A 26983-nucleotide genomic window follows, 5' to 3' on the forward strand; every position below is an offset into this window, starting at 1 on the left:
TCACATTTCTGCTGAAAGTTACCTTCATATAGAACTTATTTTTTTGTCTTTTAAAGATTAGTTATTTCTGCTTTTACCTTTACAATAATTTGTTCTGTATATTTTATCAGTCTGGTGCCATTTCATTTTCACTTTCAAGATAACTATGTGGGGGGAAAAATAGTCAGCATTACTTAATTGAAAAGTGCAACTAAAATGAGTGAAAAACATGCAAAGAGGTTAATCTACTGTGTGTACGAAATGGAAAAACAAACTTTTTTAAAAAGGTTTTAGAATAAAAAAATCTGTTCTAAATGCGCCAGATAATATTAGCAGTTATTGAATACTCAGCATATTACTGTAATGATAATCAGAATTTCTATTTTTGCCGATATAACTCGTTATGAAACACACGGCGACGTTCCCTGTAACTTGACATCCATTGGTCGAAGCCATCTGGCGCATCCAAAATAAGGCCTGTGATTGGTTAGTTTTCTTATCTGTCAGGTGGGTTGGGCGGTGTTTTAATGACACAATGCGGAAGTGAGCAGCAGACTGCGTAGTGTCCAGCAGGTCGATTTACTGCAACAATGTGGATCAGCGTAGCTATTATTTGTGCCGGTCTGGTCATATTTATATTAAAATATGTCTTCAGCACACCCGGGCCCAATCCATTTGAGGTGGACTCTCGAGAACCGCTGAAAAAAATGGTCCACGACAGGAAGGAGAAAAATAAAGTGTTAAAACAAGGTAAGTAAACAGATCAAGGTCGTTATGTGTTATTTGACTTTAGTTTTTAATCATGGCAAGTAAATGTCTTGTAGAATTTGGTACTGAATTAACAGATTTATCAGGTTACTTCTTAATCTTAACCCAACAAAGTTAACTGCAAAGAAACTGTCTCGTTTGAGTTGCAAGTACAACACTCAAAAGTATATCAAAACCTCATATTATACATTCCATACAGGTGGGTATGAATTAAACCTACAAAAAGCTAAATATTACAAAGGTTATCTCATTGAAAATTCCAGCTCGGCCTAACCAGTTTGACCAGTCTGACTGATCCTTATAATACTGATGATCTACAGCTACAACTGGTGACACCAGCCTCTAGCTCAGTGGATAATAAACTGCATTTTACAGCATAGTGTTGCACTCAAACGCCTCACAATGTGCCTCATTCTTCCATTCTCCCACTCACACATGTGCATACACCAGTAGCAACAGAACTGAGATTTTACTGTTCACTATCTTCTTCAAGGACACATAGACCGAACCACCAATTATCAACTTTCTGAGCCACAGTGAAACTTTTCAGGTTTCAATAACACATATCTGGAGTATTTTCGAAAACTAAAACATTAGAAAAAGGGTAAATCGGGAAGTTATGAGCCTTATCACTTAATGTTGATGAAACATTCTGTACAGAGGGACAATTTATGCAAAAATAATCTACACTGCATGAAATAAAACAAGTCAGCTTCACAATATTATATTAATCGTGTTGCACAGGTCATGAACAAAAGGACTTTTAGTTATGTAATTTGACCTTAGCAGCTGCCAGGTCAAGCTGGGGGTTTTTAGTCAGAGTGAGAGTTGAGACTGCATACCAGTTACATTTTTTTTCTGCAATTTTCATTCTCGAATTCTGTCTTGGGGAAACTTTGTGCTTCTCATTAATCTAGGTATTCTTATTTGTGGTATATTATTTAGGAATATACTCACTGTATGTAGATTTAGGCCACGTTCAAATGAAAGTCAAAAGCAGACCTCTGAGTTAGAGTTTTGTCCAAATGAAACAAGATCCTCTTGGCCAACCATTGTTTAGAGTCCCCTGTTGGCCCTAAAACAGAGAAAACAATAATTAAGCTTACAGATAGATCATTCTCCATAGTCAATCAAATAACTTTTCAACCTCACCTAATTTCTTCTATTTTTCTGATAAACAGACCAATAACTTAATGACCCATGTTACAAAGGCCTGAAAAACTGAAAAATAACCTATGCAAGAAACATTAGCAGATGACATGGGATCCTGTTTTTGTTTTGTCGTCTCTTCAGGTTTTCTTGCCAGTAAAGTACCTGAGAACTTGGACGCCATCATCATTGGCAGCGGGATCGGGGGGCTCGGTCTTGGGGTGCTCCTGGCCAAAGTTGGAAAGAAAGTCCTGGTTCTTGAACAGCATGATCGGGCTGGAGGATGCTGCCACACATTCACAGAGAAGGGCTTTGAGTTTGATGTCGGTGAGCAGAACCATAACTCTCTAGTATTTTGTCTGTAGAATAAAACTACTCAAGGTTTCCTTTCTTTTGATTTCTGCCTGTGTCCCCTTATTACCAATCTTCCTCCCTCAGGAATCCACTACATTGGAGACCTCCAGGAACACAAGCCTTTCCGCTGCATGTTGGACCAGATCACCAATGGACAGCTGCAGTGGGAGCCGCTGGCAAACCCATTTGACCAAGTAGTGATCGGGCCGCCAGAAAACCGGCGCCGTTACCCCATCTACAGTGGAAGAAACCGCTTCCCGGAAGAGCTGAAGAAGTGCTTCCCTGGAGAGGAGAAGGCCATCGACGAGTACATGAGGCTGGTCAAGGTAGGATGCTTGTATTATAGACTATGTACTATCATTTATTTTATTTTATTTTATTTTATATTTATTATGTAGTAATAATAATACAATAACTCAGTTTCATGGCCTCTAGATATCGAACCCAAATTGTGGGCCCAAAAGCATCTACTGATCTTAATAACTGTTGAACCACTAATATTATCAATACATCCAAATTTTTCAGATAAAATGCAGTTTGTCATCTTTTCATGGTCATCAGGTGGGGCCCATTTGGATGTTCAGAGGCTCTGTAGTGAACATGGAAACACTGTCGTCTTCTGCACTATTGATTCACCAATAAAACGCATGTAGTTTGATAAATGACAGCGGTTGTAGATGCTTAGTTTCATGTTCAGCTAATGGTCTATTTTGCAGCAAAGTCACTTTTTTCTCAGTTTTCTCTTTAATGAATTTTGTAATAACCTTTGCTTTTACTCTGAGATTTTATCAACATCTTCTCAATCAGTAAATTAAATAGAGAAAAATCTGTGATTTCCACTGAAAATGCAAAATGAAGTAGGTAATAATATCATAAATGCTGATAAATCACTTAACATTACTTGAATGTAGAGAAAGATTAATTTGGCAAATCATCACAAAAATAGTTCTAGGTCTATAAAGGTTCATACTTAATTCCTTTATTATAGAAAGTGACCTTTCCTCCAGTTAAGTAGGCTCTTCTTTACAGGTTTGATAGTGCACTTTAGCACAGAGGCCTCACTGTACATTTCTCTCTGTGCTGCAGCTGAGGTTTGGTTGTCAAATCAAAGGTCACTCTATTTGTTGAGGCCTTTTATTAGTCGTGATATTGCATAATTTTATTCCAACTCGGTTTTCACAGTGTTTACCTTTGCCACACAGATAAAATCGTATTTCATAAGGAAGGGTATCTTTTTGTCTGACTACTCTGCATTTACTTGTTCATGCTGATAAGAAGTCATCGAAGTGGTCAGAAAGATTGATATTTGAACATTCTTATCTAATTTGTTCAAGGTTCAAGGCTTTGTTATTCATGATCAAGGGTAAATGTGTAAGATATAACAGTGACAGAGATTCAGAAAACAAAACATTAAAGCAATGAAAGATCCTAATATCATGTGGGATCAAGATGCACAAAATATCAGTTTTTGTCTCAGGAACCATCAGTCCTAATTATTCAAAGACACATTAATATACAGTACACATAGAGACTAGATGTGATGATTATCATCAAGTTACAACAGAAAAAAAATCTTTCATTCTGCTCTGTTGTTTATTGTGTTATATCTCAAATCACACTTTTGATTTAATAAAGATTTCCATTATTTTAACAAGACTTTGCCTGAATGAAGGCAGCACAGGCAAACATTTAGGAGGGTGAACATGACCGTGTAATTCTGAACAGCAGAGGGATTATTTCTGACCATATTCACATTTTGAGCCTATATTTATGAATTTGAAGAGAGTTGATACCTTTTTGTAGTTGCTAAAATGATTTTTTTCTAACAACTATAGTTAAAAGGTGTATCATATTTACTTTTTCAGATTTTATACATTAATGGTCTATGTTTTGTTCCATTTTTAATTAAACATTTGGACAAAGATTTGAAACAAAAGTAAATAAATAATGAAATATGACTTTCCTTTACTACTGCTATTCTTGTATGTTTACTACTTTTCAACTATTTCTTTTAAATAGAGTGGTGTATTAATGGTTTATGTTTTCTTGTTTTCACATTGATTGATTTTTATGTTACTTGGATTAGTATTGCAAAGAACACAGTGGTTTTCATCTGTGTAAGGTACTATATTAATACATTTTACTAAACATTTTGCTCAGTTTAACACAAATGTGCCTCTCTATATGGTCATTTTATTATATCATAGAAATTATTTGTTCAGTCATTTATTTATTTATGTATTAATTTAAAGCAACTCCCAGAAAACACATTGAGAGAAACTGCAGTTTTCAATGCAAGTGAGGTACATATTCTAAAATAAAGGCATAAGGATTTAGAAAAAATGTAACAGGATGTAGTGATAACAAATGGAAGTTACCACAGTTGTGCAGTGCTAAAATAAGGTAACAACCCCCCCCCCCAAAAAAAAACAAAACAAAACAAAGAAATGGTTATAATAGTTAAAAAGAAGAGCTATTAGAATTAAAAATAAAATGCAATTAAACCCTGAAAATGTCTCAGTAGCCTTAATGACAGAAAATTAAGTATGCAAAATGTGCTCTATTGTGATATATATTGCTGTAAGTATATAAAATGATGTTTATTTGCTATAAGGATATAAAATAATATTTATCAGGATGTGAGGGTTTGACTCTGTCACACATTCGTGTCCTGGTCTATCCGTTAAAGCCTCCATCTGTGTGTCTCTCATCTCCAGAAAGCAGGACGAGGCATTTGGCTTGTGGCTCTGCTCAAGCTCCTCCCCAGCCCTTTGGCCAAGATCCTGGTCTACACTGGCCTTGCCAAACGTCTGTCTTTCTTCTTTGAAATGTCCCCCCGCAGCCTGACAGAAGTGGTGAACGAACTGACTGAGAACAAAGACCTCCGGGCCGTTTTCACCTACATCTTTGGCACCTACGGTAGGCCAGGCTGCAGGTCCCAGACTCCCCGCTGTTTACGACCCATTATCTCGTCTCTAAGCTTCTTATCCTCCTCTAAACTGCAGGTAACATGCCAAAAGATTCCAGCTTTTCTATGCACAGCCTGCTGGTCACTCACTACCTGAACGGAGCCTGGTACCCGAAAGGTGGAGCCAGTGAGATCGCCTACCACATGATCCCCATCATTGAGAAGGCAGGGGGTGCCGTTTTAGTCCGTGCCCCTGTCAACCGTATTTTGTTCAACGATGCCAAGGAAGCTTGTGGTGTGTGTCATTGACCTCTATAGTTCTCTTAAATGCAATCCCAGAATGCAGCTCATACATCTCTACATTCACACTGCAGATAAAAGAGGCTCAAATCTGACTTTTTGTCCATATGTGACCCATATCTGATTTTTCTTATGGCAGTCTGAACAGCACATATACAATTTTTTTTTCAAATCAGACCCAGACCACTTTCATATGTGGTCCTAATTTGAATACATATCTGATATTTTGCAATGTGACTCTAGTCTGAACGGTCATGTCGCATTTCTTCCAAGTTTTACATCACAAGTCTGCACTGGAGGAGGTGAGACCCGACAAGATCCATATATACTTCATTGTGTGATGTCACTTCAGGACCATAGACTATTCACACAAGTCTGCATTTACTTCATAATGTCAACAACCAGACGAAAAAATCGTATTTCATTAAACAAAGGAATTGAGCATTAAGACCTGCAGTGTGAACGTTGCATTGGAGACACATCTGAATGTGTTTTTGTGTCATTTCAGGTGTCAGTGTTATGAAAGGCCAGGAGGAAGTACACATCCGTGCTCCTATTGTCGTCTCTAATGCCGGTATCTTCAACACTTACCAGAAGTTGCTGCCTAAAGACCTCCAGGCCACGCCAGGTTTTACCATTTTCTTATTTCTGCATATTGTCTAAAACAGAAGTTACGAGTCTGAAGTTTGACAACGCATTTTCTCTGAAGAACAGACCTACACTTTTACGATTGTAATTGTCTGTCTTCCTCTGTTAATTGCCTTTTTCTCACCATTATGAAGGCAATATACAACTTCCTGCCGTGCTGTATTGTCCAAATAGTGCTTCAAAGGATCTAACAGTCTGTTCTAACACTGCTTTTATGCAGGCAAAGGGTTTGTAAAGTAATCAGCAAATGTGGGGAGGAAATGTAGGGGTTTTTGCATAAAGGCTTAATTTACTATTATTGCTGCGGCAACGTTGTAAGTTGTTAATTTTCTGCTTTATTAGGACAGGTGTACAATGTAGATAGACTGCAAAGTTAGGGCAGAGAAAGGGGATGATGTGCAGCAAATCACCTCAAATCTGAGTCTCTGCAATAAGGCCTACAGACTTGCGCTACGAGGTGAACCACCAGGGCCACCCATAACTCAGGAACTTCCATTTGTGATAAATGGAATGGATGAATAGAAGTAAATCAAACCTTGAAGATGCAAATACTTCTTATGGATTTTCTGACACTTGTTGATGATTTGCAAACACTATGTACAGTCGCGGAAGAAATTATTAGACCATCAAAAGTCATCATAAACAATGGTTATGCAATCAAGTGTTAACTCCTGTGTGTATCATGTGACTAAAACAGACAGAAAAGAAAACATGGAATGTCTAAAAGCACTGTTTTTGGCAGTACAGTGCCATAGATATTGATGTAAGAAGTTAAGTGATTTTGGTTATTATCAAGAAAACATGGAAAATGGCTAGATATCAGTTCTTAAATTAAACTCTTATGGGCTGTTTTTGTTGTTATCATTATATTTGTCCAAACAAATGTACCTTTAGTTATACCAGGCATTAAAATGAACAAGAAATTGAAGAAAATAAAGGTGGTCTAATAATTTTAACCGTGACTGTATATAAGCGTTCTTCGAACAGACTGTTATTGCTCCGACTGAAGTGTTATTTGGACAACATTGCACTTCTATGTGTTCTAACCGTCTAGTCTAAACAGCATATTGCCATCATAATGGTGAAGAAAAGGCAATTCACAAAGGAAGATGGACAGACTGGGTGGCACCATGCTGCAGTGGTGGAAGCTCCTGTGTTTGATCACCTGTAGGTGTGAATGTGAGCGTGAATGGTTGTTCGTCTGTATGACAGGCGTCTGTTGAACTGGCGACATTTCCACAGTGAACCTTGCCTTTGCCTGGGATACGCTCCAGCATCCCAGCGACCCGCCAGAAGATTAAAAATGGATGAATGAAAGATAGACAGACCATTATAATCCCTCAATGTGCAGGTCTCTCATGATTTTATAACAGTAATTAGTTACTTCTAATATTTGTTCCACATTACTATCATGACAAAATCAGTGTCTATGATGGTGATTACTTTTGCAGTTTCCTACTAAAAAGCATTAGTTGCATATTAATTACACTGGTCTAGAAGTAAAAGGTGTCTATAATAAAAAGTAGTTACACTTCACCGAGTTTGAGTCAGTAAGAAAGAAAAATTAAGTCAAAAATGCTGGTTGGCTGTAGTTTCCAACATACAGTCTTCAGTCAAAATGTGAAAGTCTGCGAATTCATGAGAGAATGAGTTTTACTGAACAAGGAATGTTTATCTCAGAGCTACCAGATCTACTTCAAAACACTCTCTGCATATAATAATACATTCACATTACAGGTTCTTTATACTAGAACATTTATAGATTTATTGTCTAAATGTACGTAATCCACTGACACTTTATCATATACACTGAAAACATCAGTTAACCAGCACTTTTGCCATTTGTTTTCCAATTCATCTTATTAAAGTATGTAAGATTTAGCACATTTAATCCCTAAGGCTGATAATTTCTAAAATAATAGTAGACCAGTGTTATATAGGCCTGCTCTTCTGATGAGAAAATAAAGCAAATAATTTTGTTCATAATTTGAAACGTAACCAAACTAAAAACAGAACAGAGTAGCAGCAGTAGCAGGTAAGAGTAGCAGTATCAATTAAATCTTAATGATACTTATTCCTACTCCTAAATTTCAGCACCACACAGTGTCCTGCTGCTTGTTTTGTCTGACAGTTGAAAACCCAATGATGAAAGAACGACATGAACTCAAAGCTTTTATGTGGTGTCTTTATAAATCTCTGAACTCCTCATTAAGTTCTAATTTTTGATGTAACTCGTGTTCCTCCTTGCAGCCATCCAGCAGCAGCTGAAGATGATGAAGAATGGTGAAGGAGGCCTGAGTATTTTCCTGGGTCTGAGTGGAACCAAAGAGGAGCTGGGTCTGGAGGCAGACAACTACTGGATCTTCAAAGAGAACAACTTTGATGAACTGTATGTTGTCTTGTTACATTTGAGAGTTTACATATTGTATTTGTCTGTCATAAAAATGATCAACTCTAACCTCAAAAATTAAATCTTAATCTTTTTTTTTTTTAAATTATTTGTAGATGTCTTGAATATATAAGAACTTCTGCAAAAATATTTAGTTCACTTTTGTAATGAAAGAGCTGTGGTAAAACAAATTGAGGCAGTTATAGCTGCATCAAAAACAATGCCCAAAATATTATCACCATTTATGTTATGCAGAAGATTTGACTTTTCAGAGTGACCAGATGTCCAGACAAATTATCTAAGCACTAGACAAACCATGAGAAGAAAAGTCTGCACACTATCATGCTTTTTAAAACGTTTACTCAAGGTTGTAAAAGTAAGAATTAAATTATCCACAGAGCCTATGAATAAGCAGACTTTTCTCTCTTTTTTTGTGACCCCTAAAAAGATTTGATGTTTTTACATTAAGATCACAAATCCAAACTATTGAACTCATGATGGAAATATGAGAAAATAAAGTTGTATTTCTGTGAATTTACCAAATTCCTCTGTTTTCTTTTAAAGGGTGGAAAACTATTTAAATGGGCCGAGGGAAGAGTCTGCTAAAAGTGTTCCTCTCCTGTTCGTCGCATCTCCATCAGCTAAAGATCCGACCTGGGAGGAAAGATCTCCAGGTACAGAAGTAGAAGATGCAGTACATCAGGATCACATCATAGAACAGTGCCACCATAGTGTGTGGTGTGGAAAATAAAACGCAGTAGAGTATGTGACTCATTATTTTGGTTCATCATCACTCAGGAAAGTCCACCTTGAGTCTGGTCAGTTTTGCAAGCTACAAGTGGTTTGAGGAGTGGAAGGACGAGAAGGTGACAAACCGAGGACCGGACTACAAAGACCTCAAACAGACGTTTATCGACTCCATCCTGGAGGTGGTCATGGAGATCTTCCCCAAAATCACCAGAGACAAGGTAAACACACCAAGTCTGTTTTCTGAATCTGTGATAATGAAACTGAGCGCTGTCTGCAGCAGCATGTAGACACCTAGAAGTATTTAAGTCTTTAATTAAAGGTCAGACCATCGAGTATGTGCAATGTTATAAATGTCTTGGTACACTGACAATAAATATACAGAGAAAAACAGAGAAAATCCTTGCTGTCACAGAGTTAAACAAGCTGTAGCAATATAGTTCACATAAATTCATAAATATATAAATAATCTTGTATTTATGTTGGTATTGACTGGGTTTTAAACTTCTTTTTAGGGTTTTTTAAAATATCTTCCTATTTCTTTTAACCTTATGTCTTAGCCCAGAGGTTTATTTTCATCTTTAGCACTGTGATCCTTTTATCGACCCATCTCTCTATTATCTTTTATGTCCTGATTGGTGGAACTTGTATCATGTCTGTAGTCAGCTCATGTCTTGGTTTCATCATCAGTTGACTGCAAAACACATTTAACTACGAGTTTAAATAAAGGAGCCTGAACCTGAACAAAAGGGGTTAAAATCGGTTGTAGAGTCGGGTCATTCAGAGTCTGAAACCCCTGTGCTGTGGATATTCTTCTTCTGTTCAAAACAAAGGTGGAAAACACCAAGAGACTTAACAAACAGATCCAGGGAGCTGGCTGCACTGTTGGAGAGGAACGATGTGGAAGCTGAGGCACAGACGAGAATATTGTGTCATGTTTGGAGGAAAAACACACTTGGCTGTAGAAGTGTTTTTACTGAACACAACAGAAAAAATATTTTTCTCCTAGTTACTGCTCAGTAATTATGGAGACTTTACTGGTGATGACAAATGAAAATGTCAAAGTGTTTATATATAGCATGGATACATTATGAACAACTATGTACAACCTGAAAGATAAGTGCAATTTCAAGATTATTATGTCTCGGCTTAACACAATTTACAGATCACAGTTGATCCACAAATGTACAAACCATTTAGTAACACTCATAATGTTGTTAAAATTTCACTTATTTTTCTTAAAGAATTTTAGGTTGATGTTTGTTGAGGTTATTACCTCCGCCAAGTGAAACGGCAGAGGTTATGTTTTCATCGGGGTTTGTCTGTCTGTCTGTCTGTTTGTTTGTTAGCAAGATAACTCAAAAAGTTATGGATGGATTTTCAGGAAATGTTGATACTGGCACAAGGAACAAATGATGAAATTTTGGTGGTGATTGGGGCGGGGGGGGGAGGCTGATCTGCCTTGGCGGAGGTCTGCGCTCTCCGAGTGCTTTTCAAGTTCACATCTGATTATGAAAGTATAGTTTCTAAATGTAAATATTTTCATAGTGTAATTTTCGTTTTTTTCCACATTAAACCAAGAAGGAAATTAGGAGTTGTTTATATAATTTATAGGTTATTACCTCCGCCAAGGAGGTTATGTTTTTGCCAGGGTTTGTTTGTTTGTTTGTCTGTCCGTTAGTGTGCAACATAACTCAAAAAGTTATGGACAGATTTGGATGAAATTTTCAGGGTTTGTTGGAAATGGGATGAGGAAGAAATGATAAAATTTTGGTGGTGATCGGGGGTGGGGGGGCCCACGGGGGGGGGGGGGGGGGGGGCACTGATCGTTAGTGTGCAACATAACTCAAAAAGTTATGGACAGATTTGGATGAAATTTTCAGGGTTTGTTGGAAATGGGATAAGGAAGAAATTATTACATTTTGGTGGTGATCGGGGGTGGGGGGGCCCACGGGGGGGGCCACTGATCAGCCTTGGCGGAGGTCTGCGCTCTCCGAGTGCTTCTAGTTATGCTATGATTTTACTTGATCGCATTGGGCTGTGTGTGGCCCCTGAACTAAAGCGAGTTGGACACCCTTGACTGTTAACAGCACTGAAGGCAAATTCATCCCATGGACAGGATTGGACTCTTTGGCGGGCCGGTTTTGGTCCACAGGCTGTATGTTTGACACCCCTGTTTTAGTCTAACTGTGCAGTTACAACATGACCAATTTCCACCGGGTTCAGTGAAATTTTCTGATGTATTCCTCCTACTGTGTTTGTGCAGATTGAGTACATGGACGCCGGAACCCCCATCACAAACACACACTACATCGGAGCCCCAAAAGGTGAGATCTACGGAGCAGACCATGGCGTCGACCGGTTCAGCCCAGAGCTCCACGCAACCGTGAGGCCTCAGACTCCACTGAAGAACCTCTATCTGACAGGTACGAGGCCAGACCATAGACTGGTGCTGCCCCATGGGACCAAATTGGATTAGAATAAGTTAGACGAGATATATTGTTCTTGTTCTTCTTGTCCGTCTTCTTCTTCTTCTTCTTCTTCTTCTTCTTCTTCTTCTTATTATTATTATTATTATTATCATTATTATTATTATTATTATTATTATTATTATTATTATTATTTACCTTTATTTAACCAGGGAGTCCTATTAAGATCAGAAAGAAGTACACACAAGATACACAAATAAACAATAAAACAGAATAACAGCTATTCAACGACAATGACCTGTTAAGAAAAATAATGATTATATTTTGATATTATTTAAATTACGCATCATTTACACACATGCAGTTTGTAAATTATTCAAGTCAATAAGTCACAGTTTATGGTAAAACTGTTGTAGTACCAGACTGTGAAAGTACAGAAATTTGAAGACTGCACTTTGTAAAGTCATAGAGGTTGATGTAATCGTATTTTTTCACCTCGCTCTCAAAGATTGACATTAAATATACCAAAGCAGCGGCCGCTTTGGTGGTGGTGACGTGTATCGCATGCAGTCCATTGAACTGTTTAACACAAAATGATCAGAATCATTATTAATCATTATTCTGTGAGTGCGTAAACACATACGAGGAATTTGCCAGTAGATGTTGGTTCTACTAAATTATAAATGCAAGATATAATTAAAAAACGTAGGAAAAGTAAAAGAAGAAAAAAAGAAGAAACTGGAAATCCTACTGAGACTTTGGGAAAGTAAAAGTTTTGGCTTTTTAACATTAAATAAATCCCTTGATTGGAAATGGTATGATGCAAGAGTTTTTCAGACACATTTTTAATCAGTGTTTTTTTTAATGGAATGTCCATTGCAGTCGACTTTTTTTTTTTCCCATTTAAGTAAAGCTCTGAAACTCTTGTTCCCTACAGAGGACAAAAATGCATTGCTGGGTCTCCATACATAAAGACACAGTAACAACTTATGTACAAATTAGATGCTTCTTTACTAATGTTGGCCCAAACTGCAACTTTCTTGGCTTATAAAATTTCCTTTTAAATCAACAAACATTATGTGTACCATGTGTACATGGTGACGAAAGGGATAAAAAAATAATGTCTCTTTCCTCTGACTGCCAATTAATATTTTTTACAGTGTCAGATCCCATGGGGCCATGGGACAGGACTTGGGCTCTTTATGTACTGAACCTTTGTGTATTTTAATGATAGAATAGACTAGATGAGACTACAAAACCTGTATTTTTGCAGAATTGTGTAATAAAATTTTGTGGTAGAGGGCCAAGTCACTGCTTACATTTGCACCTCCATGTTGATCATCTGTACTGAGAATGTTTCATGTTTTGTTCTCCAGGTCAGGATGTGTTTGTGTGTGGCTTCGCTGGGGCTCTCGCTGGAGCTCTCACCTGTGGTTCAGCCATCCTCAACCGCAACCTCCATTTGGACGCCATAGCACTGGCGAAGAGAACAAAATTTCTTAACGCTAAATTAAAAGGGGAGTAACTACTATGCATCCATATCATGCAATAATAATTAACTTAGTGACCGTTATACTACTGTACTAAATGAACACAAAGAGGGAGGTGCAAAGTTTCTCACTACAAAGACTGGTTTAATGCCAAAACTCACTTTAAAAGCAAATTGTGAAAGCTGAAATAACTTTTTTTTTACACATAACTCTATGTAGCATTTTTTTTTTTGTCCGTATTACTATAAGCAGAACTATTTGTTTGTAAGATCAGAGTAATAAGCTTCTAAGAAACCCTGCACCGGTTCAGGCAGCTGAATAGTATTGTGAATCCTTCAGTTTGTTCAATTGAATGTGCATTTTATGTCTTTTTTCACTCAAATTGCCTTTGATCGTACAGTAACTCTGTGCCTGAATACACTGTGTGTTTAGTTTGCAGTTTACATGTTTGCAAAGCTTCCTCCCTTTTGGTATGAAAACGTCCAAACAATAAAATGGTTCCAAAATCTGTACGGTATGTCGTTAATGCCCCCTGTTTTCTTCCATTAAAATTATTGTTTCACTATTTTGTCAGTCAGGTTATAAGTTATTATAACTTATGATGATGATATAAATTTGACATCAGGTGGTTGCTATTAAATTCGTACGGTTATTTAGTTGACATTTCAGTATATCTAGTCATTTATTAATTATTTATTAATCATTTATTAATAAAGTGATTGTTTCCATAATTAAATAATTATGGAATTTCTAAAAACATGATCATAATAAACATAAAAAAACATTAGTTTATTTTATTTTTAATAAAGATGTATACAAGATATGTCCCATGGACTTCAAAAGTACCTCAATTATATATTGACCCTGCTGCTGCAATTCGTCATTTGTTAAAAAATGGGAAGAAAAGAGAATTTATTATTTAATTCCTCTTTTTCTTTAACCTTAAACTAACAGCCAAGCACTTTAAAGAGGAAAAAAAAGTTTACAATGCAAACATGCAAATAATAACAAAAGTAACATGTTAGATCAAGCAAACATACACATGAACTTCATAAGTTTTCACATAACACATAACTGAATGAAAAACAAATATATAAAAAATACAGTAAAAAGATATTACTGCAATATTCTGTTATTGTGTGATGCAGTTTCATTGGAGATAATTGAAATTTGGCAAACAAAACATCCATTTTTATAGTGTTGCTGCTATTACAGTCAAATTTTCATGAGCTCAGAAAAACTGTTTTGAAATGATTCATTTTCCATTTTTTTTCTAGGAGGGTTTGTAGTTTTTGTTTTTTTTAATGTAAGTAGAATTTTCTGAACACAAATGGACAAAATATTCCAACAACAAAACCAATATTATGAATAATATAGTACCAACATGACTTTTGTTACTTCATGGGATTTATTTACAAATATATCTTTTGTGTTGGCTGAAATTAGACTCCAGTTCCTCCAGCTGTTTGGGTTAGTTCATGTACGTCCATCTTTCTGATGCCCCTGAACGCATCATGTGTCTCCATTAGCAGAGCACGTGCACTTCCATCCATCCACATGTTTTCTGATTAGTCGGACAGCAGAAGGGTGTGATTCTCACATCATTTTCTGATCATGTACAGTTATGCTCCTTCATTTTCCAGCGGTATGGAGGCAGAAAGGGCCTAAGGTAAAATTAATACCAAGTAAAATCTGTAAACAAAACTGAAATTCTGCTTTTGTACAGTAGTGCACACATTGTTATTACAGGTGTTTGTGTCACAGGTGATAATTAGCTCCACACCACTTCTAGCTAGTTGACTTCCTTTCGACACAGGCAGTACATGTGTCTTATTTAACCATTTTCATCCTAAAGTGAATGTTCTGGAGCTTCAGGTGATATTTTCCTGAGTTTTCTCCACCATGAACGTTGGCTCCGGGCCTTTGACATATGACCTACTGGCCGAGGTGGGTCACGGCTCCTACGGCACCGTGTATAAGGCCAGACAGGTGGGCGGGGAACAGCGCCTCCTGGCGGTCAAGAAACTGAACGTCCGCGCAGATGCGTCGGAGGCCGGGATCCCTCCCTACATGATCCGAGAGGTGGCGCTGCTGCGCAAAATGAAGCACTTCAACCACCCCAACATAGTCAAGTAAGAGCAAAAACATTTATGTGAGTATAATGTTTTTCTTCACAGAAATTAAATCTGGTAGGATATTTTAATTTTTTATATAAAAATTATATTAAAAAAAACAGAAGTAAAACATTCATTCATTCGTATTCTATATTTTTTATTTTATTTTACTCTGTCATTTGGTTTTGAATGACATCAATATTTTTTCTTCTGTAAGTTTTATTTACTTTGTTTTATTTATTATTTTGCAAAACAATTGGTAACAACAAGGAATCTGTCCATTACAAAACTTTTGACATTTAAATTGATAGAGGTGTTACTTTCTCTTTCTGTTTATTTATTTAGTTTTTATTGTTATTTATCTCCCAGTTTACAAAAAAATATTACAACATTCCACAGGACACTTGACAATCTCATGAACTCTATGCATGTTCAGGCTGTGATAACCTATGAACTGTGCATAAATTGCTAGCCATGGTTGAATATTAAGGCAAGACTAAAATAATAATTGCTTAGTTGAAATATTTCATGATTGCTAAAAAATTACTTTGTGCATTTGTATTTATGTTAAGTGTATTTGTTTGGTTAAATCCAGGCAGAGACATTTTTGCTGGGTGGTATAAACAAAAATTCTAACAGAAGAAGAAAGTTCATAAAATTCAGTATGAGGTTAGAGGTACAAATCATAACATGTTTCTTACTGCAGATATGAATAAAATAGAAAATGTATTTGCTTTCCTTGTGACATTTGTAGTTGCTTATTATTACCATCATCCATGTGCTTTCAGTAGATTTTTTTTTTTTTTTACTCATTTTCCATTTTTTCATCAGTGTGTCATGAAATGGATTGAACATGATGGGAAGCTATTTTGTGGCATAACATGCACCAAATAAAAAGTATTAAATAAATAAATAAATATGAAAACATGCAAAGCCTCAAATAAGAAATTCTTAAGAATAAAGGCACTTGTCATAATTGAATACAATAAATTAAAATCAAGGTCATACAAATACTGTACATGGTACTTGAGCTGTTTCTTTTCTAAAAACTTTGGTATGTAAAAACATAAATCTCTTCCACTAAATGGTTCGAATTTCGCATTTCATCTTTTTAAACATAGAAACATAAAGATATTCCACAGTTTAACATCTCACGTTTTCTATGTTGCAATCTGAAGAAAATATAGGTTTAAAAGATTTGCAAATCAGTGTTTTTACTGACATGTTGCACAGCGTCCCTCTTGGAATGGGGGGTTGTATTACATGTATTTTAAGTCAGTCATGTAAATGCGCTTGTCCATAGTTTTGCTGAGACTGCAGTGAGTTAACTGTCTGGTACTTTGTTCAGCTTTACAGTGAGTTTAGAAGCAGCTCATTCTCTTTTAGTGTGAGTGTAAATAACTGAACCTCATCGTAACTCCTAACTGAACCCCCCAGCCTGCTGGATGCCACTGTTGTACTCAGGGGCCTTGGCATAGACCTCACCCTGGTGCTGGAATACATAGACCAGGACTTGTCCACATACCTCTCCAAGGCTCCGGCGTCTGGACTGAGCCGCGACTGTATTAAGGTCTGAGTTCTGCGTCGCTATTCAGATGATGTGTCCCTCAGGTGGAACGCTGTGATTCACAAACAGCTGCTGCTTCTCTGTGCAGGATCTGATGCAGCAGCTGCTACAGGGATTGGACTTCCTGCACACAAACATGGTCCTGCATCGAGACCTAAAACCGGAAAACATCCTGATCAGCAGCTGTGGGAAGGTTAAGATCGCAGATTTTGGACTGGCTCGCATCTACACTTTTAACATCGCTCTTACTCCAGGGGTAAGTGAGGCTACATATACTGACTTCTAGTCTCAGGCCTGAGGTTTGAGGTGTTGTTTTGTCATTTGTTGTTCAGGTGGTGACGCTGTGGTACCGAGCTCCAGAAGTGCTGCTCAACTCTGTTTACATGTCGTCGGTGGACATGTGGAGTGCCGGCTGCATCTTCGCTGAACTCTTCCTTTTGAGGTGAGGAGTAAACATGACCACAGCGGAGGAAAATAACTAAGACTGTTTTGTAAAAACCCTAAGTAGTGTTTTGAATATTTCTATTTTGTGCTACTTAATACTAATACCCTGCTATATTTATATCAGCTTTAGTTGCATAATTTTAAGATAATGGATAATGTAACAAGTTATTAATACCCAATGTTGTTTTTTGCCCTAAGATCAGGTGTCTATGTCTTGACTACTTTTAATATTCAAATTATTCAGTATCTGATTAAAAACACAACACTGAACCTGAAGTTCTAGTACTGTAAATCAGTCAGAGGAGCCAAACCGATACTTTTACTTCAATACTTTAGCTAAATTTAACCACTAATATGTATATATTTTAACTTAGTTCAGCTCTTCATGTCGGACTTTCATTTATAATGTGTTTTTATGTTGCAGTGTTGGATCTGTTAGGTGTAATCATGCTCCAATATTAGTAGTTTCTTGTTCTTTTGTGTCGCAGACCACTCTTTAGGGGATACACGGAGGTACAGCAGCTGCAGAAGATCTTTGAGTGAGTATTTTCCTTCATTGTATTTTGAACGAGCATTGGAAGGCATGAGCTGCAGAATGTTCATAATTCATGTCCTCCTCTGTAAGTGATAAAAGCATGGAGATTGATTTCATCCATATATTTCTGAAATGGAAACCAGGAACCAAAGGGCTTCAAGCCAAACATGATGGTGATTATTGTTGGTTCTACAGAAGGAAACTGTCAGAACCACAAGAACAAGAGACAGTGAATGAAATATTTTGGAAGAGTTTTGATCCAAACTGAAGGGATCCTTGTTTATGATGTTCATATATATATATAAGCAAATTTGACCAATTTAGCTCATATTATCTTCAGATTGTGAATAAACATAAGGTGTTTGAACAAGAGTGAAACATTTATGTTTTATTTGTTCACATAACTGGGTGCTGTGGTTAACACTTGCACCTCACAGCAAGAAGGTCCTGGGTTCGATTCTCACACCAGTCGATGGGTGGGACCTTTCTGTGTGGAGTTTGCATGTTCTCCCTGTGTCTGTGTGGGTTCTCTCCGGGTACTTCAGCTTCCTCCCACCATCCAAAGACATGCACTGATAGGTTAATTGGTTTGTCTAAATTGCCCATAGGTGTGAATGTGAGAGTGACTGTTTGTCTCTATATGTTCAGCCCTGCGATGAACTGGCGACTCGTCCAGGGTGTACCCCGCCTTTGCCTATAAGTAGCTGGGATAGGCTCCAGCGGCCACCGTGACCCTAGTGAGGATAAAGCAGGTTCAGATGATGAATGAATGTTCACATAACTCAAAATCCTGACCTGCTGGATAAATTCTGATTTCAGATTTGGAGTCATCATGCCTAGATCAGATGCTTTTCCCTGCAGAAAAGCAGTCAGGTTTTTGCTTAGTAAGTCTACATGTGCAGAGCAAAAACAGAAACTAAAACAGTAACTTTGAATTAATACAAGAAACAGAAATATTAGACTGTAAGATGGGAAACAGCAAGAAGTAGCAGTGTGTATGAAGAGCTGCAGAAAGAAATGTTAGACAAACTGTGAAGAATTAGAAACATTGTATGATCCAGACTGAAGGTCAGGTAGGCTGTGTTATAGTCCGATATACTACCTTTAATAGTATAACTATTAAGCCACAATGATGAACCAGCTCATAATATTCACATGACAGTAGCTGATGGAATTTAGCATACATTTGTATTGTCTTTTGCCAGATATCCTAAAATTCTGTTAAAATGTGTGATGCTTTTGGATGGAAACCTGCCTAATGAAAGATATAGCATGTATGTAATTTGTCACATTTTTCCTGTTGATGCTGTATAATCTGTATTGTTTTACTCTTTGTGGGTTTCTCCTGGTGTTGTTTTTATCAGGGTTATTGGATTGCCCAGTGAAGAGGACTGGCCCAAAGACAGTCCAGTCCCCTACCAGGTCAGCTGGGGACAAAGAAGCCCCTGCTCCAATATACTGAACAACCTGAGTCCAGATGAGAAAGACCTACTATCTGTGAGCACAAACTACATCTGTTTATAGAAAGACATTCCCATAATGTATCATTTTATTCTCCTATGAGTCAGGAAAGTACAAGTTTCAGCTTTTTTTTTTAATTAAATAATTATCTGTGGTGAAAACAGCATGAGGCAACAGTTTTTATATACTTTTTTTTTTTTTTAATTAATGAATATTCCTTGCAGTGGACAACTGTTTCATCATAGCTATGAAACTGCATTGCTGGGTTTGAGGAGAAAATGAGGAAAAATAAAGGAGTTTCAGTGTTTTTTGCATTTTGTAGCCCACTTTTGGTTAATTTAAACATACAGATTGGACTTCATTTTTTGTTACTATTCTTACAATTTTCAATATGCTTAAATGACTAAAGCAAATACAGTAAATGTATCACGGACAGTATTGCTCTAAGTCTAAAGTGTGGTGTTTTCCTACCTACAGCAGTGCCTGGCCTTCAGACCGAGCAGTCGGATCTCAGCCGCCAAAGCCCTGGCTCATCCTTTCTTCACGAAGCACTGAAGATTTTAGTCCAATGTTGAGTCAGAAGGAAGCTTTAGATTCTGGACTGGGTATTGGCTTCAAGAGCTTTAAAGATCAGGTCATGAACATGGTAACAGATTGGAGTCATGTACTGTCAGTCTGTCATTTGTTGTAGTTGAGTGTTTCTATTAAAATAGTGTTACAATTTTTCTGTGAATTACTGTCAACACCATGATGAGCACCTTACGTTGATGAGTTTGTTTTTTTGTTTATGGTGTTTTGTTCTACACTTGAACACTTGAGAGATGCCCTTTATTTTTGTTTGGGTTTTTTTTTGTAATGAAGATATTTATGGTGTAGTAACTAGAAAAGACAACACCTGTATTTACGTTTGTATTCGCACAAAATGAGATATTTTTCAACGTGTTACGGTGTTCATTTAAGGAGCATTGATGTAAATAAATCTGTTTATTGCATCACAACAGTAATGGTTTATATGCATTAGTTTGTCCTGTAGAAGATAGAACACTTGTATGCTTAGTCGAGATCAGGGGTGTCAAACTCATTTTAGTTCAGGGGCCAGATTCAGCCAAATTTGACCTGAAGTGGGCCGAAGCAGTAAGTATATAAATAATGTCAACTCCAAACTTTTCTCTATGTTTTAGAGCAAAAAAAGTGAATTTACATTATGAAAAGTTTTACATCTACAAACTATCCTTTCAAAAGATGTGAATAACATGAACAAACTGTAAAAATAGTATAATTTTAACAGTATTATGCCTCAGTTTATCATTTACACATGTACATTATAACTTAAAGATCACAGTGGATCTACAAATACACACAAAACATAAAGTAACAGGCAGAATATTGTTAAAATTGTACTTACTTCTCTTAAGACATTCCAGGTTATTCACATTTTTTGCAAAGTTATACTTTGCTTTTAGTGTCAATACATGAAAATATTTACATTTACAAAGAGAAACATTTGAAGTTGTCATTATTTATATGTTATGATAGTATTTTACTGGTCCTGCCCACTGGAGATTGAATTGGTCTGAATGTGGAACCTGAACTAAAACGATTGTTAATATTTTAGTGAAATTTTTGCATTTCCCAAATTCATCCCAAGGGCCAAACTGGACCCTTTGGCGGGCCGGATTTGGCCCCCGGGCCACATCTTTGACACCTGTGGTCTAGATCTATTATTTACTGAGCAAATAGTAGCACAATTAATCTTTTACTGCAACAGCGCAGTCCTAACAGAGGGGGGCAGTGGTGAAACACTATTGATCACCAGTTGAACGTTTTCACTGTGTGCTAATAATCTTTATTTACTACAATAGAACACACTGAAAAGAGCAATACTTTATTTTATGGAATAGCTGTCACCATAAGGGTCAATTGATCTAAATGATAGAAACACTAGGAAGTGGTTTGTGCAGATAAACTATTCATTCAGGGGGAAATTAACTCATATTAGAAGCTTCAGATAAACATAATTATGTATGAATCAGGGAAAATTTACAAAAAAGGGAATATGCTGATGATGAAGAAAAGGAACTGAAAAAGTCAAAATATAAATGCACAGTTGATTTAATTGCACTTTTTGGTCAGAAATGTATATTACATCTGTATATTTAATTAACCCTTTCATGCATGAATTATGAGAACCTCAGTCAAGATTTTTTTCTGAAGTATTTTTATTCCTCTTTTGGCATGGAAAAAAAAACAAAGTGATTGAAATTTTTTATGAACCTATTTTTCCTGGAATTACAAAAAGGTCCACTCAGTTGGACACCAAGCGTTTAATTTTTGACGCAAAGATCGTCAGAAAGTGATACACTATGTGAAAATTATGAAATAAAGAAGTTTTCATTCAGCTAATCTGATGTTTTCTCACATTTCAACACATACTAATACTAGTTATTTCTAACTTCATGGAGATAATATGCAAAAACAAAACAAAACAAAACAAAAAAACAAACCCTGCAGATCAGGTTTATCCAGAACAGCAAAGTTACAGTAATGGTGTGAATTAAAGTGAATGGGATGATGCATAAGCGTCCACTGTGTTGGCTAATATGCTACTAAAACAACCAAACCCATGAATATACAAAAGGACAGCTGTAGAATAGATGTCCACTGTAGTGACCACTATGCATGAAAGGGTTAATAATTGCCATGCATCAAACTATATTTTATATATTTCAGTGTGGATCATTATCTGACTGTACTTTTGCCACACATGAGCACAGTCACTATCATGTTTTATGCTAGGCACAAGGCACAAGACCTGATTGTCTGTGATATTTTGTGCAAATTTCCATCCAATTAACTCTTTTATGCATGAATTATGAGAACCTTAATCAAGATTTTTTTTTTTTCCTGAGTGTTTTTATTCCTCTTTAGGCATGAAAAAAAACATTGATTTTTTTTTTTTTTTTTTAAATCAACCTGTTTTTCATGGAGTTACAAAAATGTCCACTCAGCTACACCATGAATTTTATTCTTGAAGCAAAGAAACATGTATTTAAAACCCAATATCATAAAGTGATATGAAAACAGTGAAATGAAACCATGTTTAATGCAGCTAATCTGATGTTTTCTCACATTTTAACATATTCTAATACTAGTTATTACTCACTTCATGGAGATAATATGCAAAAAATCAATATTAACAATTGATTTCCACTCAAAAACCAACCAAGAACAGCAAAGTTACAAAAATGGTATGAGTTGCAGTTTATGAGATGATACATAAGTGTCCACTGTGTTGGTTGATATGGAACTAAAACAACAAAACCCATGAATATACAAGAGTAAAGCTGTAGAGTAACTGTCCACTAGTGACCACTATGCATGAAAGGGTTAAAATGCAAAGTCAAACCAACACGCATTGTTTTTTTTGTTTTGTTTTGTTTTGTTTTTTTGTTTTGTTTTGGAGATCCACGCACACGAGGAGACACGCGTCTACCGGGTGCCATATTGACGACCGTTTTCCTTCAGAGTGCAGAAGTTATCCCACGGTTTGTCCATCTATTTATACTCTCCCCCCTTAATACGGAGCGCAGTCCACAGCTGCGAGTGTGACTACATTTGGAGTGACAGTCTGTGGTGAAGGGCCGGTGGGGAGGGACCGCTCTGAGAAAGGACAGCGGCGAACTCATGCCCACTTCACTCGGCGTGCAGGGCATGTAAGTACGTGTGACTTCATTCTGAATGAAAGAGAGCTTTACTAGCGTTGTGTCCCAATGAAAAACACCTTACAACTCAATTACAGCGGCGGATTTTATGCTTAATCATCTGCGTAACAGGTGTTTGTTCGCTCTGCGCAAACGCCGTTCTTTATTTTCAGGCTGTACACTGGATACAAAGTTGTGGTCGTAGCTAGTCTTCAGTTTCTTTGTATTTACCTTGTTTTGTTTCCTTATGTGTGAATAATTTGTAAAGCTAGTGATGCCCTTTTTTTTTTTTTTTTTTTTTTTTTTTTTTGGGTGGGTGAATCCAGTTTGCGCACAATTTACGCATTAGTTACGCATGGATATAACCGCAACAACCTTTAATCCTCCCCTCTACATTTCTTATATCTTAAAGTATCATAGTGTAACTTTTTCCAAACACCCTTATTTTGACGTTCAGTTTTTATACTTTATTTTTGCTTATTTTCAATAACTGCAAATAAACTGACTCATTAGCAACACTTTTGCCAAACTTTTTTGTTTCCTTATCAGTACATAAGAGAAGAATTTGACTGTTTCTACACAATCCATGTAATATTTTCTCTAGGTTAAAATATATGGGAGAAATTATTCTCTTTTGAACATGTAAAATAAAAACTATTATCATACCCAAAGCCAACATACTGCTCCATCCTTCTGGGAGTGAGGAAGTGGATTATGTTACATGAGGATGAAGCTGCTGTTTCTCTCTGCCTTCTTAACACTTTCCTGTAACGCAGAGATAACAGGATGGAGAAGAGCAGCGCTTTAGTGTGAATTAAGTTATGTAATCCCTTCCATTTTAATGATACAAGCCTTCTTTCCTGTAAAGTACAACTGATAGGCCTCTGTGGGCAGGTGTATTTGGTCGTATTCTTGGCTGAACTGCTTCAGATCAACTTCCGGGATGACATTTGACTCGTCTTTACTTTGGAATAACAGTAAAAATTATATTTAAAAAAAAAAAAAAAAAAATCTACATATAGTGTTGTGTTCAAATGCTGTTGTTAGAGATGATGGAAGAGTTGAATGTGCTGCCTCCACTCAGATTCTGAACATCTTTCTTGACTGTTGAGGGTGTGTATATTTGTATATGCTACAACAGTCCAGACTGAGTGGAGAATGATCCTCTTTATCTGAAGTCACTGTCAACTAGTGCCTCTGGATTACATGCCTATGATCCCCGTTGAGCCTCGATGGCATTCTTCGCTCCAATTGACAATCCTCTAGCTTGTCACATGATTTTTTTTTTTTGCTCTTCTCTTACTCCTGTTCTGCCACTGGAACCATAAATGTGGGTGGCGTCAGTGAGACTGGGCATTCTTGTGGTTTGCTCACAAGGAGGTGAATTCTCCTGTGTTGCTTTGGATCTCCTGACTGTGTTATTGTTCTCTCTGCAACTGTGGCTGTCAGTCTGTTCAGTATCTCCTCACATCTTTAGATTTGGGTATCTCTGATAGATCAGTCTGAACAGGAGCTGCAACCTTTGACCTTTTACGTTCCATATTATGTTTAATCCATATCAACAGATCTCGGTGGTTCAAAAGCAGCAACAACCCAATTAAAAGTCTCATGTGTTTCTTTGTGAGCTCTACTTTTCCAGTGGTGTTCAGCCCTGCAGCTCGTCTATCTGCTGCACTAAGTCCGTGGCTCACCCCTCTTTGTTCTGCTTCCATTGTGCTTCCTGTGTTGAGGGGGAAAGCGACAGGAATGCTGACATCCACGCTTTTGGAAAACGCACAGACACATAAGCAAACACACGTTTCTGTTTGTACACAGTGATGAACACACACACGCTCAAGCTTTTACCATCACAGCTGAGGTTAGCAGCTGTCTATAAATGCAAATGGCATTATAATACTATTCCTATGTGGTTCAGAGTCTCAGGGTTTGTTGATTTTGTTTATTCACCTCCAGGCGATCACGTAGCCACCAAAGACTTTTTTGTTTGTTTAAGCGTGTGTGTGTGTTGCCTGGAAACATGTCATAATGCACATAGTTATAGCTTACATGTATATTTAAACAAACTGCGACAGGTGCTCTGTGCCCACTTACTCTAAGTGGATCTGATGGTTCTCAGTGACCACAAGCTCAACAAAATGACTACCAGGTTTTTGGAAAGATCAGTGAGGTCTGCAGACTCAGTGCCACCATGGCCTGGACCAGAGTGGAGCTGAGCTGCTGTGGTATTGAGTTTCAGTGCAAGGGGAGATTCCTGCATGGCACTGCAGGCTGGTATAGGTCATCTTACATGGACTTAAGAAGGAAGAGAGAGGCTTACAGTAAATTAACAATGTCATTTTAGGAAAATGGGTTCTCAGATAAAGACAGCTTGTGGTGGTTGTTTTTTTTTGTTTTTTTTTTACTTTTAGAAGATTAGTGTTGCCAGGACTGTAGCATATTTCTTACCATTTTGTTTGGTTGTTCATCTTTTAGGAGAAACTGCTCACTCACAGATGGAGAGTTTGTTTTGGAGCTGCTGACTGGTTAAATCTATGAGCACAACAGAGATTCGATGGAACCTGAGAGTTTCACCAGCTCCATTATTGTGCCTTAACTGAGCAGCAGAGAAAGACACGACCATCTGTTTTCTCTTCGTAAATGCTTTGGGAATATTTACGAAGGAGCAGAGAACCCACTGAATCCTTCTGAGGGGCATGGATGCTATGGAGAACCCAGTCCTGGAGCCCAGATCGGAACGCATCGCTCGCTATAAGGCAGAGAGGAGGCGGGAACTGGCTGAGCGCTATGGCAACCTGGAGGAGCTACCATCCAAGTGGACGAGGAGGGATGGGAAAGAGCTGCACGGTCCAGAGAACCAGGCCCACAGAGGGACGCTGAACACAGACAGCGTCCCGTCCGTTAGTGACAGAATTCACAGCAGGACACGAGGGGTTTCAAATGGATTAGAGGCAGATGCTCCTGAGTCCAGCTATGTGAGGAGGTGAGTCATGTCAGGAGTAATTAATCACTTCATTAGCATGGAAGTGGCAAGAAAGTGGCAAGACCGCGTGTGATCATTCAGAGGTTCAAGATATTGCAATCCTGGGGGCAAGCATGTCTTCTAATCTTAGGAAAACTGCCTCAGAGTAAGGAACACTTGACCATGTGCATAAAATTGTGTGCAAGCAAAACAGTGAGACTAACAATTAACATCATGTTTACTTTTTGTGCAGTTTGCGCAAAGGTATGATTTAGCAAACTGTCTGTAAAATAATTAAAAATCAGTACAGTGTGGACAGCATCACACAACATAGTATCAGTATGTTATTTTCATTGACACTTATACTTCTTATAGGGAAAACTGAGGAATACAAAATGATAAACTTGAAAACCTTTGCTTTTTATCATTTTCTTCAGGACAATCATGAGTTTGTTTTTGTTTCCCAGCAGATGTAAACTACCTTTTTAGGTGCATTCTGTGGCAGCAGTGTGCTCCAGGATGTAGCCATAACATGTATTAATTAAACCTAAATAATGAGAAGTATACAACCTAAATCCTTTATAAATTTAGGCTGTTGGTTGTATGAGAAATGAGTGGGCGTGGATGTTTTTAGGCGCAGGTGTTTTGGTCCTAATAGTACAAACACAGATGAGCCAGCATGCTTTATTATCTCAGTGTCACTGACCATTTCTCCCCTGACATACAGTTTTGCACAGGTATTGTCCCAAAATTGAAGAGGAAATAGTGTTTTGTGTACTTTTGATCATGATTGTGTAGCATCATTTTGATATCCTCTCTGCAGATAAAGCCAAGTAATCTGAGATGAAACAGATTCACCAACAGTAAAAATGAATATAAACTCAACATTAAAAACATTCCTAAAGCTTCTCTATATGTGTGGGTGTGTGTTGCATGATTTACATGCAACACACACATACAGTATCTGAGCCTTTGTTTTGGTCTTATGGGATACAGAACTATTTGTTGTGTTAAACAAGCTTCTATTGAACGCATGTTGCT

At 37.3% G+C, this 26983-nt stretch overlaps 3 protein-coding genes across 6 annotated transcripts in view; all 3 read left to right on the plus strand.

Annotated features, from left to right (window-relative positions):
* The first annotated feature begins 523 nt into the window (after positions 1 to 523).
* retsat.2 (retinol saturase, tandem duplicate 2) lies at positions 524 to 13671 on the plus strand. The gene is made up of 11 exons (XM_030140932.1): positions 524 to 729; positions 2041 to 2223; positions 2335 to 2576; positions 4968 to 5169; positions 5256 to 5453; positions 5967 to 6086; positions 8357 to 8495; positions 9060 to 9169; positions 9294 to 9463; positions 11509 to 11668; positions 13048 to 13671. Exons 1-11 carry the CDS (start codon positions 570 to 572, stop codon positions 13194 to 13196), a joined length of 1833 nt encoding a protein of 610 aa, XP_029996792.1. The 5' UTR covers positions 524 to 569; the 3' UTR covers positions 13197 to 13671.
* A 1392-nt stretch (positions 13672 to 15063) lies between these two features.
* On the plus strand, positions 15064 to 20241 carry cdk21 (cyclin-dependent kinase 21). Its single transcript, XM_030140933.1, has 7 exons — positions 15064 to 15293; positions 16713 to 16845; positions 16931 to 17098; positions 17175 to 17284; positions 17775 to 17825; positions 19186 to 19318; positions 19760 to 20241. Exons 1-7 carry the CDS (start codon positions 15064 to 15066, stop codon positions 19835 to 19837), a joined length of 903 nt encoding a protein of 300 aa, XP_029996793.1. The 3' UTR covers positions 19838 to 20241.
* Positions 20242 to 22886: 2645 nt separating this feature from the next.
* svilc (supervillin c) overlaps positions 22887 to 26983 on the plus strand; it is a 45482-nt gene continuing 41385 nt past the window's right edge. For all 4 annotated transcript variants that reach the window (XM_030140934.1, XM_030140935.1, XM_030140936.1 and 1 more), the window contains exons 1-2: positions 22887 to 22995; positions 25456 to 25963. In XM_030140934.1, coding sequence (XP_029996794.1) covers positions 25677 to 25963 — 287 coding nt within the window. In that variant the 5' untranslated portion in view covers positions 22887 to 22995; positions 25456 to 25676. The remainder of the gene's footprint in view (positions 22996 to 25455; positions 25964 to 26983) is intronic.

The sequence above is a fragment of the Sphaeramia orbicularis genome, chromosome 8 (assembly GCF_902148855.1).
Source record: "Sphaeramia orbicularis chromosome 8, fSphaOr1.1, whole genome shotgun sequence".
Lineage (NCBI taxonomy): Eukaryota > Metazoa > Chordata > Actinopteri > Kurtiformes > Apogonidae > Sphaeramia > Sphaeramia orbicularis.

What these genes read in the sequence shown, in the direction of transcription:
- cdk21 (XM_030140933.1), top strand. Translation starts at nt 15,064, where the DNA reads ATGAACGTTGGCTCCGGGCCTTTGACATATGACCTACTGGCCGAGGTG. An exon ending in GCTGAACTCTTCCTTTTGAG is followed by an intron (nt 17,285 to 17,774) that starts GTGAGGAGTAAA and finishes TTTGTGTCGCAG; the next exon opens with ACCACTCTTTAGGGGATACA. An exon ending in ATGAGAAAGACCTACTATCT is followed by an intron (nt 19,319 to 19,759) that starts GTGAGCACAAAC and finishes TCCTACCTACAG; the next exon opens with CAGTGCCTGGCCTTCAGACC.
- retsat.2 (XM_030140932.1), top strand. Translation starts at nt 570, where the DNA reads ATGTGGATCAGCGTAGCTATTATTTGTGCCGGTCTGGTCATATTTATA. An exon ending in GGGCTTTGAGTTTGATGTCG is followed by an intron (nt 2,224 to 2,334) that starts GTGAGCAGAACC and finishes TTCCTCCCTCAG; the next exon opens with GAATCCACTACATTGGAGAC. An exon ending in CTGGGAGGAAAGATCTCCAG is followed by an intron (nt 9,170 to 9,293) that starts GTACAGAAGTAG and finishes ATCATCACTCAG; the next exon opens with GAAAGTCCACCTTGAGTCTG.